General features: G+C 35.8%; 1 protein-coding gene and 1 long non-coding RNA gene across 2 annotated transcripts in view; one reads left to right on the forward strand and one right to left on the reverse strand.

The window, feature by feature from the left end:
• Positions 1-880: 880 nt before the first annotated feature.
• ngfb (nerve growth factor b (beta polypeptide)) lies at positions 881-8,213 on the reverse strand. Its single transcript, XM_015043503.1, has 2 exons — positions 8,096-8,213; positions 881-2,404 (listed from the first exon to the last, which is right to left on the reverse strand). The coding sequence occupies exon 2, from the start codon at positions 2,391-2,393 to the stop codon at positions 1,809-1,811; it is 585 nt and encodes a 194-aa protein (XP_014898989.1). The 5' UTR covers positions 2,394-2,404; positions 8,096-8,213; the 3' UTR covers positions 881-1,808.
• LOC106954199 (uncharacterized) overlaps positions 8,179-12,226 on the forward strand; it is a 26,602-nt gene continuing 22,554 nt past the window's right edge. The window contains exon 1 of the long non-coding RNA XR_001426318.1: positions 8,179-8,248. This is a non-coding gene — a long non-coding RNA (uncharacterized LOC106954199). The remainder of the gene's footprint in view (positions 8,249-12,226) is intronic.

Raw genomic sequence — 12,226 nt, forward strand, 5'->3', positions numbered from 1 at the left:
GAGAAAGCTGAATTCAGTGAAAATGCTACTGGATAGTCTGTGCATTTAATAGTACCTCCTAATTCCTTTTTAAGCAGCAAGAACTCAATTGCAAAAAGGAAGGATTAAAGTTCCTATTAAACTAAGGCTGCTTTTATAAAAGTGATACTTTGGAATTGGGAGAATAAAAAAGCCCTTAAAGTATAGTTTAAACTAGCAAGAGATTCTACATATATGTAATTTTCAAATTGCATTATATTTACTTTGGCTTAGTGATATCTTGCGGTAAAATACTAGCCTGCAACCAACTGAAAACTGTTCACTTCTCTTTCCAAACGTGTGACAATTATTATTCAAAAAAAAAAAACATGCACAATGAAAGACACAACATTTTTCTGTCTTGTGGGTTGTGGTCAATTGTCTTTGAATACTATAACCCTGCATCACTACTTAGTTTAAGGCTGGTTGGATTCCAGTATTGTTCTCTTATCTTAAGGCCAAAAAAATTTTCCTCAATTTTCGCGACCATCAAAATATCTTTGAAGTTGATGGAAAATGAATAAGAAAAATACAATAGATTATTCCACCGTTTTTAGACTGTCATATTAAGCTGTGAAAAAGCCTTTACAGCCCTGATATATTTCTTCTGTATTTGCTTTTATGTCACATTTAAATGTATAAAACTATCAAACTTATGCAACTCCTAAGTCTTTATTTTGTTTTTGCAGCCATTGAGTGGCAGACACTTCAGCTTATCGTCCCGAATAGATGGCCGACTTTCTGGTAAAAAGATGAATTCATGGTGCCATCAGTTTGTTAGTCAACAACTTATTGAAGAAACAAGGAAGTTCTAGACCATCACACTCCCTCCACCATGTTTAACAATCTTTATGGTGTTTCTTTGTGGAAATGCTGTTTAAGTTTTGCTCCAAATGTAAACAGATGCATGCGTCCTGAAAAGTTCCACGTTTGTCTCTTCAGTCCAAAAAAATCCCCAGAAATTTTGGGCACCATCAAGAACATCTGTTTTTAATTTTCTTAATGTGAGTAATTAATCCTTGGTGGAATGAGAAAAAGCTGAATTTAAAAAGTTGTTAATCCCAGGGATTAACAGTTTAATAAGAAGAAATATTGTTTTCACATAGGACCAGGTTAGTGTAAAAAAATTTTCTAAATACTAAATAAAATGATTTAACAACCAATGTTTTTGTATTTATTCTGGTTATCTACTTGCTCGATGATCCTAAACATGTAAGTGTAACAAAAGATAGAAAAGTAAGGAATATGGAATAAGGAAACCAATTTCTTTCACACAACTCTATTTAACTGACTAATTCCACCAGACAATAATATAACTCTAATTTTAATGTGACTTTAAATTGTTTGAATAAATTGATATTATGCATCTTACTGCCAATAAATTCTCCTAAATGTAGCAAATTGACCAAGTTTTGCAGCTCTTTTAAGCAGCACGGGTAATGGTTTTTACAAGAACATTTCTAATTTCCAACTATAAAGTCTAATACTTTAATAGTTGCAAAAGAACACATGTACCTCACCAAACTGCCTCTTTTATAAAAACAGCAGCTGATTAAAACACCTTCACAATCATGTTAATACTTCAATGGCTAAAACTACTGGCAGATACTCTTTGACCCAGGTCTGGTGTGTATACATGCAGTCCTGATACTTTGACACATACAAGAATAATTTACTTTGTGCAGAGGGTGAGAAGTCCTTGGTGATAAGTTATATGCAGAAACACGCCGGTCGGCATTTTTATGTGTCTGTCTATATTGTGTTCTGTGTGCCAGTCTATGGGTGACTCTTCACTGCTGCCACGATTTGCGGCTGAGCACACACACACACGCCACGTTGATCCGAATGAGCCTCCAAGCCACCAGGTTCTTGAATGAAGTCAGCGCTCGGACAAAAGTGTGCGAGTTGGTGCAGTGGGAGTTCCAGTGCCTCGCGTCAATTCCTAAACATCTCGAGCCTCCAGATGGAGGGACGTGACACGTCGTCTCAAAGAAATACTGTTTCTTGTTAACATTGTTTATGTTCACATACGGGAGCACTGTCACCTCATTGCCTGAGATATCTGTGGCTTTGGTTTTGTCGCCCACCCAGACACTAACACTCTCACACACCGAGTACACCCCCCGGTGCTGAGGCTGCCTTCGAGTCCTCCTGCTGACACCCTGTCCCCCTGCTGGCTCCGCATCGGGGGGCTGTGAGCTGAAAAGCACCCTGGGTGAGAGGTGGCGGCGCTTATTGAAGAGCTTGGGGTCCACAGTGGGGATGGAGGTGGGGTTGTCCTGTTGTGCTGTTGTGACGCTGCACAAGAGCCCTATGATGGGGGCCACAGCCTGGGCACTGAAGACCAGAAACAGGACCAGCATGGATGACCTCATGGGCACACGATCTGAGACAACCAATGAGAAGAGCGAAAACAACTGTTACAACACAATCAAAAAACATCCAAATGAAAGAAGAAGCCAGCTTCTGGTATGTTGATGTGAAAAACACTGTTGTTTGAGTTGTTTGTAGCTACCTTAGAGGAACATCAGTAGTCATAAACAGTAGTTAACCTTTACCAGTATTTTGTGCTTGTTTTTTGGCAACTCTAATGAATTTAAAACCTTCGTGTGTTCACCAGTTTATCTACTGCTTGGTCTTAGGCAAAGCAAGTCCATCTGAATGGCACCATTTATACAAGAGGTGACTCAACCTGCTTCACAGAAGAGTAAAAGCAACACAGATGAAGATAATTAAAAACATGACGTACTTCAAAAACATTGATAATAAAGTTTAAGCACCACGTAAAAAAGCAAAGATTAAATTGGTAGCTTCATAAAGTAAGATATAAATACAATTACCTATTAAAATAAAACTTGACCTTTATGTGTAAGTAGCAGAAAAAACTGTTTTGCTCCTTCTTGTTTAGACCTGGTTCTGGGATTTACAGATTAACAGGTTTCAGATGATCTTAAGCAGATGTGTCCAAACTTTTTAATCACATGAGTCAGCAGCAGTTTCAAATTTAATGTGCTTGGAGGCCACTATAGTCATTTTGTTTAAAATAAAATTTTAAGGCCAATTTCTTTGTGCTTTTTTTATTTGCATCTGCTCAGTAATGAACCAAACATGTAAGATTTTATTGAAAGAAGTAAAATGGAAGGAGCTTGGTTAAAAAGGGATCTGTAAATTATTTGAGATCCAAAACTTAAAAAGAGCCTTATTATAAGGCAAGCTAGTTTTTAAGTTAGACACATCCAATATATATATATATATATATATATATATTAGGTTTTATTGGCTCTAGTGGCCTTTATTTAATAGTTAATTGACAGGAAAGTGGGAAATGAGAGAAGGGGAAGACATGCAGCAAAGGTCACCAGGTCAGGAATCAAACCTGCGACGGCCACATCGAGGACTAAGGCCTCCATATGTGGGTTGTGCTTAACCCCTGCGCCACCACAGCACACCAAGACACATCCAATATTTTAATGGATTTACTGTATATACATTCAAGACAGAACCTCATGAAGAAATATACTGATGGTAGTTCAACTGTAAAGTAGAGAAAAAAATGTCCTTCCTAATGCCAAGAGGCAATGGATTATTGTAAGTCATTTTCTATATTATGTAAAACTCTGAGTAATTCTTGACTCAAAAAAAAAAAAAAAATATGGATGACAGCAAAATGTCTGAATTAGTTAGTTTATGTAAACAGGATACATTCTAATTATAACAATAATAGTGATAATACAATCCGGAGACAGTAAAAGCAATCATTTAAAGTCCCTGGCAGAGCTAATATAATACTTGAGGTTGAAATCATTTGGTGTAAACTTTGTACAACACAACTGAATATTTTAATATCATTTCATTTTCAAGATAGAAGATAATTGTTTTATTCTATGATTTGATCACTTTAAGAGTCTGACTAATACAGGAGAAAACATCAAAATGTATATTATTTTTCAAGACAATCAGTGGTAGCTTTGTCAGACCTCGTATTTTTCAAAGGTCAGTTTTAAAAATTACAACTAGACAAGTCTTAACAAATTTACTGACAATTATATTCATATTCAATTAATGCCTCAGTTTAATGTAAACTAAATGTAAAAGAATTCAAAAGCAAGAAAAATTATGACACATGGGACCAGGAGGATGGATTTGCTGACGTCACAAAAGGTCATCTCATGGTGCATTTCTTTATCTGCTGCAGCCAGCTGCCTTTGGCAGTCAACTAATGACTAGGCTTCACATGTGTGCAATTTATTCTCAGAATAAATACAGCTGTGAAGGCCTCAGAGGTTTCCTACAGAACATTAGTGAAAAAGCAATGTTAGGAGGACAAAGAAACACAGCAGATATGTTAGGCAAGAAGTTCAACCAACCATCGGAAATGGAAAGTGTTGGCAAAACTCCAAACAGAATAAACTATGCAGGGGTTAAAACACACATGGCAAACTAAGCGCTCTGGTAAGATGAGTCCTAGTAAAAAAGGTTGGGAAAGATTCATAACCACAGTTTGAGAGATTTTGACAAGTGTCAGTTTAACACATGTCAGTGTCTTATAGCAGTCATCACTTATAATGCACACAAAGGTATTGAGAGAAGGGAATCATGATCTGATCAATCAATTTTTCTTTTGTATCTTGTAGACAGTTGGCACAGTAAGATTTATATAAAGAAATACATCAAATAAGAAAGAATCATCAAGGCAAAGAGCAGTTTAATGCTTTTGAGAGCATTCTGCCTAAGCAGCCTGCTATGAATGTGGATGTAGTTTTGACATGTGTGACCATACTTTACATATAAAATAATATTTCTTCTTGGCAGTGGTTTTTATTAGTTGGAAAATGCTAGGAAAACAGCAGAAATAGTTCAAGACAAGCATGAGAAACACATTGCTGACGTTACTCTAATGGACTTGAAATTATCGTCATCAAGTATACGGCAAACTGGACAAACAGTTCTAATCCAGGCCCATTTCACACAGTTTAAAAGGGAACCAATTTTTTGTTTTTCCAGTAGCATAAGGAGAGTTATTTTATGTTCCAAGCTGTAATTTTATGTGAAGCATCGTCTCAGGGACCAAGAGGTGCTTTGTGGATCCACCATTAACCCAGTCATGGTCATTAACCAATTTGTTTTATTGCAATTTTCCAACTTTTGTGTGTTGTTATAGCTTTGAACATGGCAGCAAAATCTCCAAGTAGGTTTTATAAACTAAAACTAAACAGATGTGGAGCTTTTATTTGGCTAAATAAGTACAAGCAACAAAAGCTATGATTTGGTTCCAGTGGCTCTCTGGTGTGAGAAAGCAGTGGAAAGTATAATAAAACCAATGTGTTAACTATAAAACATAATATTTATGAAGAAAATAATGTCTTCGTTATTTATTTTTATATACATGTCTTACAACAAAATATTTAATGATTAATAAAAATGCAGTAGGTATCACATTACAGTTTCACTGGCTGTTGTGATACAGTCTTTTTTTTTCGTCAACATGTCGTCTCACTTCAAAACAGAACGTCTGTACTTTCTGTTTTGAATAAATTGACAAGTTGCTGTATTTAAAACTGCTCAGCACACATCATAGGCTTGTTAAAACCTGTGGTTCTTCTCCTGGCTCTGTCAGCTAACCTGCCTATTATATGCTGCATTTGCCTCGGGTGTCAGGGTGAAGGCTTGTGGATAAAAACTGTTGGCACAACAAGTGAACAGGTAAATTCATAGCCTGTAGAATAGTACATAATGTGAGCTATGATATGCTAGCAACCACTTGTGAGAACTATTTAACTTTAACTATACAGTCTCTCACTGGATCTCAGATCTGTGTTCTGCCCTCTCTGTGCTACAGTAGTTTGACATGAGAAAATAACTACATTGCATTGCATTCACTTTTGTATAGTTACCATAATTACTTCTAACTATACTAAATTTGTATTTCTCTCTCTCAAAAAAAAAAGAAAAAAAAAAGAAGTATTGTAATTTAAATTGATATGACAACTGTAGGGCTCCACACTGGCATAGGTGGTAGCACTAATGCCTAACAGCAAAAAATCTTGGGTTCAAATCCCAGCCTGGAGTGTTTTTGCACAGAGTTTGCATGCCATATGTGTGCATGTGTGGCTTCTCTTTGGGTACTCCAACTTCTTTGACTGTTTGATTGATTGGTATCTCTAAAGGATGAGTGTGTGTGCATATAAGGTAAAGTTAATTTTATTTATATAGCACATTTTCAGCAACAAGACAATACAAAGTCCTTTCCAGGAATTAAAAGGAAATACAAACAAAATAACATGTATGTGTGTGCGTGCTTGTACGCCTGTGTACGTGCATGTGTGCATGGTTGTCTGTCTTCTGTGTCCTAATGACTGCTGGAGATAAGCAGCATCCCCCCAATGCAATGAACATCTATAGACAACAGGTGAAATTTGTAAATAGTAAAGCTAAAGTGTACACTGTTACATTCTTTGACAATTGAAAAAGTGGCTGAATTTGGAAAAAAAAAAAAAGAAAAAGGAATCATCAGACAAATTTGTTTTAAAGAATCAAACATTTAGCAATTTTCTGACAACTCTTACTTTATTTTTCTAAAGGAACCCATGGCATGAATATTCTAAGCAACTCTTTAATAAGTAACAGACAGAAAAATCTTTATATTCTCTTTTATATGTATATTTTTACACTTCATATTTGGCTAAATACTGAAAACTAATATGGTGTATAAGATCACAGTTTTCTACAACTTCAGCTTTTTAGGGAGGACTTTACCTGTTCTGAAGTAATTAGAAACCAATGCCAAAGTTTCAAATAAAATATAAAAGTGAAAACTGTAGTAGTTTAAAAATGGTTCATAATCTCCCCAGTTAAAAGTAACCACAGTTTGTCATACTTGCCACAGTTTTGATGACAACTAATAATAATAAATATGTAATTAATTGACAAACAAAAATACATTAAGAGCTAAAATGTCAACAATTCCTATGAAAACATACAGTAAACATAACTGTTTATCATTTCAGCACCTCCTGACAAAAACATCTTTGTGAGCAGCAAGTGTATTTGAAGTCAGACATATCTTTAGAAACGAAAAATTATGCTTTTTTTTAGATTTCTTACAAAAGTTATCCACATGTTGGAGCAAAGACTAAGCTGCATATCTGGTACTGACAAAATGGATATTTAACGGTAAAGGAAGCACATACCTGATGAACTGCTTTGTGTAATTTAATTTCACTTCAATCTATACAATTTTCAAGCACATACATGGCAATGATTTTATTAACTGTGGCGAAGCATCTGACCGGGAGGCACCTTGATAAATTGCTTAACGTTAAATAGTTCAATAATTCAGCTTTGAATGTTTCCAATTGAAACATTATTCAATTCATTCATGCATTCATTTTCATAACTATCTGTTCTATCCTTTATAACTTAATACTCTATTCCAGATAGAGTGGGACACTGTGAGGGTCACTAACAGGGCTAACACCCTGGACATGCTGCCAGCTCTTTAAACGACCAAGACAAAAACGAAAAACCACATAAACTCATTCATATGGTTAAGATTTATAATCACTTATTAACCTGCAACTCTTTGGAGGCCCAGAGGAAGACGGAGCGCTCTGAGAAAATCCCTGTAGGCACAAAGAAAACATGCCTGGTCCAAACTCCACATGCTGTTAAACTTAAAGAGTATAAGAAGTTCAGCCTTAAGAGCGAAGCAGAAGACTCTGTTTGTTAATACCTATGTCAGATTAGCTCATTTTTAAGGAAAAATATGCTTTTACAAACACAGCCTGACAATGTGAAGTAAATTATCTTTTATTATTAATTATATACGCATTTCCTAAAAAGCATAAGAGTAATAGTTTTCACACTTAGTTTAGATTTACAATGTGTATTTCTATAATTTAATAAAATTATGCAACTTTCATCATTAGATGAAATACACTCAGAATGTAGTATACAGTTAAAAATGTCAAATTGCAAAAATCCTTCATATTAAGCTTAAAATGATATAAATAGCAAAAAATGCTATTTATAGAATCATATCTGTACACAAACTTATTGGCAACTTTCCATGCTTTACCTTTCAGTGTCTCCGTGTGAACTGCTTCACCTCAGAGGCTCCTACAGGATGTAATTATAGCTCAGCGAGATCTGGGCGCCTCGTGCCATAAGGCCTGGCTTTGGCCCCCATGCAGCACACCTCTGCCCTCCTATGTTTCAGCTCTTCAGTCCTGTTGAGAGACAAGCAGAGAAAGTGCCTCAGTCGCCTCATAAAACCCACTGTAAACACATTCTTTGCAAGACCAATACGGGAAGAGGAAGTTCATATGATTTGTTCCCCTCACCAGCTCATCACATGCTGAACATACCAAAATAATGAAGCTGCCCTGCGTGACGTAGACTTTGTAGATCAAAAGCATGTTGTTTAGTTCACTGTTAACCTTAAATATTGTTGGTATTGTTAGAGACATGAGTTTTGACAGGTTTGTCTGGACTTCAAAACTCATGTGTTCTCGATGACATATATAAAACATTTATGTTTTAAGGCTTTGTGAGTTAAGAGTTAAGAGAAATTTGTGTTCAGTGTGTGTGGTTAAATATACACAACTGATGATTCAAAGGGGAATGGATGTCTTGTGAAGTTATCTTACATCTGAAGAGTTTAATGAAGAGTTTAAGAATCTATTTTTAAGAAATTAAAAGACGGAGCTTGGAAAAACAAATGGGTGTGCCAAGTAAACAGTTTATAGTGAAAAGAGGCCAAAGTCATGCCATATTGAAGGAAAGATGAATTATACAAGAGCTGCAACATTCAGATTATGTAAAAGTAAGCTAAGCTAATTTAAAACACAACAAAACATGAAGAACTATATTAGTGTTCCACCTCCAGGTAGTAGAAAAGCAGCTTATATGCCTGCCAACATCCGGCAGACAAATATTTCAGAATTTCCTCGGAACTTGAACAAGGTCAAGCAAATTACATCTTTAAAACATTTTTTACTACTAAGGATTTCCATCTGTCAGTGGCTGATGAGAGCAATGGCTTTTGTGCCATGGAGCATTTTCTGGATATAAATTCTCATCTCAAAGATATTTCACTGAAACAAAGATCCATCTTTGTTCAGTGGAACCAAAGTAACGTCATTGGGTCACTAAGAGAGTGTAGAACAACTGTAACATGTACCACATGGACCACCATTGCCATGAAATTCTGGTTCACCCTAATTTATGTGGCAGTTACCTTGTTGTGTACTAGAAATGGTAATAGCAAATGAGTCACAATGGTGCAAATATAAATAAACTTTAAAAGATAGCAGCAGAGTACAGTCAGATCTTTCAGAAAGATTTACTGCTCACTATGGAGAGATCTTGAACTCATTATTTACTTGTGACTTAGCCGTCTGTTACCCAAAGTCACAAGTAGTTCTGAATGTCCAAAACTTTAAAAGCTTTTTATTTCAGATCTTATGGTACAGACCAAGACACCATGTTCTGCCAATAATAGATTTGTTACATCATAGCTTTCTGAATCATAATTGAACTGAATAGTGAGGTGCCTGAAAATGCCTGTGAAAAAACTGAGATGATTTCATGGAAAATATAATCCCGTTGTGCTTGAAATACATGTGTTGCTGTTGATGCAGCCCCAATAATGCATGTGTACTGTGATCAAGAATGTGGTATTAACAGTGTTTAGTTGGACCATTGCCATATTTTTCATTTCTTTTAATCTCAAGGGTTAATTGATTCTATGGGAATTAAATTTCAATGCTCTATGACCCCAAATGGTCAGCTAATTACTCTGATTTTTCAGAAAGTGAGTCACTTACACTTTTAATTTCAAACATCTAGCTTTCTAAGATGAGTTTAGTGCTTATATAGTGTAGTGCTTATATAGTGTAGTGCAGGGGTCACCAACTCCAGTCCTCAAGGGCTACCATACTGCAACTTTTAGATTCACCTCTGCTCCAAAATGTCTGAATTCCCTCACTAGCATTCATTCCTCTCAGCAATAGGCTGGAAACGAGTAGTTTATTTGATCCAGGTGTGTTTGAGCAGAGACGCATCTAAAAGTTGCAGGATGGTAGCCCTCAAGGACTGGAGTTGGTGACCCCTGGTGTAGTGTGACACTAAATAGAATAGAATAAAATATAGCAACAGTAGCCAAGGTAAGACTCACAGAAAGATAGAACCTAAAATATTGAAAAACAAAATGAAGAATGAAAATACTGTACAGTAAGGGCCAAATTTCAAAATAAATATCTTATAGTTATACAATAGTGACCTCGGGTCCAAAGGAATGTGCAACCGAGTTGGTTAATTGAAAATTATGAAGTTAAAAATTTGCAATATATTTTTCAATATATTGCTGATAATCAATAAAAAGATATTTGAAAAAAAAAGAAAAAGGTGAGCATACTAAAGCACTATTTTCCCCATCACATTAAAAGAGAAGATGCATGCTAGTGTCGTAGGTGTTCTATGAACTATCCGCCATAAATCAGCAAAAGCTTATCCAAAGAGATAACATCTATGACACAATTCATAAAAACTGTCTGAAGAAGTAGCTGTTTTTTCAAATCATTACTGCTGGGAATAGCTTATGAAGCAAGTGGTACACTTGCTAAATGAATGGAATGTGAACCACATGTAAACAGAAGTGAATGGGTTGTTAATCTAAATGACTGCGGTGTGCTCCTGTACAGAATCCACACCAGCACAGGAAGTGTTTTATAATTAAACAAGGGTGGTCTCTGGATGTGATGAGATTTAAATGGGTGAACATTAAACTGCAACTTTGGTTCATTCCTTTGCAGTCTTTTTATGTTTGACGACTACAAATGTACAGTGGCTGTATTAACATATGCCATAAATGTAAGAGAGGAATCACTGTTGCGCTAATTCCCTCAGCACCAATGTATGTCATGACATACATGCCTGAGATACGTTTTTGGACAACTCGGTTCGCCTGAAACCTACAGAAGCTTTTTAAGTGGCCCTTGAGATGTTTAGGTTAAGATGTGCATAAATTTAATTAGTGCATACAATTAACGGGTAACAGACCTGACCCCATAACATAAAGATAATTTTAAAATAAATACCATGCCTTCATGTTGGGACAACTGCTGTCAGCTACAAGAAGCACAACAGCAAACAAAGTGAGTTATGGGAAAAAAAAAAAAAAAACTTAACTCAAGTATTTGTGCTGAAAGCTGAGCTCTTGCAAAGTCAAATAAGTATTTGACATTCTGATTATGACAATTGAATAGCTAAAAAAAACCCAGCAAACCCAGATAAACAGTAATCCAAATTGAAAAAAACACACAAAAAACATATCTATAAACCATGATGGTGAAGGTATAGATCTGAAAAGAAACAAAAGCATTTCTGCTTTGTTGAAAGACACAGTGGTATCAGTTGTTTTTGTAAATGGAAACATGCTAAAATGTTAAATAAAAACTTCTTTATGCTATTTAGTCTGGTTAGCATAATTCTAAAATTAAATGTAATTTTGCAAGTTAATTAATGATAAAACTGACTGTTCTAGTTACTTTGTCTTTACCTGTGCACCTTACTATAAGTCACATCTACAAAGTTTAAAAAAAACCCCAACAAAACACAAAAACAAAACTGGAAACGCACATATTTATGCCGCACTGGGCTATAAGCAGCTGATATCTCTGCTGCTTGGTTTTCCACAAGGAAAAATTAATGACTAAATCTGCTATTAAGGCCACAGGCCTCCGTCTCCAACGCTGAACCATGGTTTCGTTCACACCGAGCTTATTACGTGCAGCAGCTCCATTTCCCTCCTGTACTGCCAGATCGATAGCCTTCAACTTAAAAGCTGCATCATGTGAACTTCTTCGTGTGGTTTCCATGATGAGGAGGTATGAGTTTGAACAGGGCTGTGCAGAGACCACGAAAGGGGCAGGTGCTCAAAAAAAACAAACAAAAAAAAAACAGGGCACATCTAACCGCATTCTAGGACAGAATATTAACGAAGCCACACAGCTTTCAGAGTTTAATAAACAATGATAAATTACAAAATTGTGAGATATACAAACAAAGCTAAGGAAAATCTCTATATAGAGCATACAACTATGCTATTTATTAGTAATTTCTTTCTGTAGGTTTATTTTGTTATAGGAAAGTATTGCAATATTTAAACCCGCAAATTAGCAAGATATGGAAATCAGAGCTAGACCAC

This window comes from Poecilia latipinna, unplaced genomic scaffold (assembly GCF_001443285.1).
Source record: "Poecilia latipinna isolate Pla-1442-1.1 unplaced genomic scaffold, P_latipinna-1.0 Scaffold637, whole genome shotgun sequence".
Taxonomy (NCBI): domain Eukaryota; kingdom Metazoa; phylum Chordata; class Actinopteri; order Cyprinodontiformes; family Poeciliidae; genus Poecilia; species Poecilia latipinna.

What these genes read in the sequence shown, in the direction of transcription:
- ngfb (XM_015043503.1), bottom strand. Translation starts at nt 2,393, where the DNA reads ATGAGGTCATCCATGCTGGTCCTGTTTCTGGTCTTCAGTGCCCAGGCT.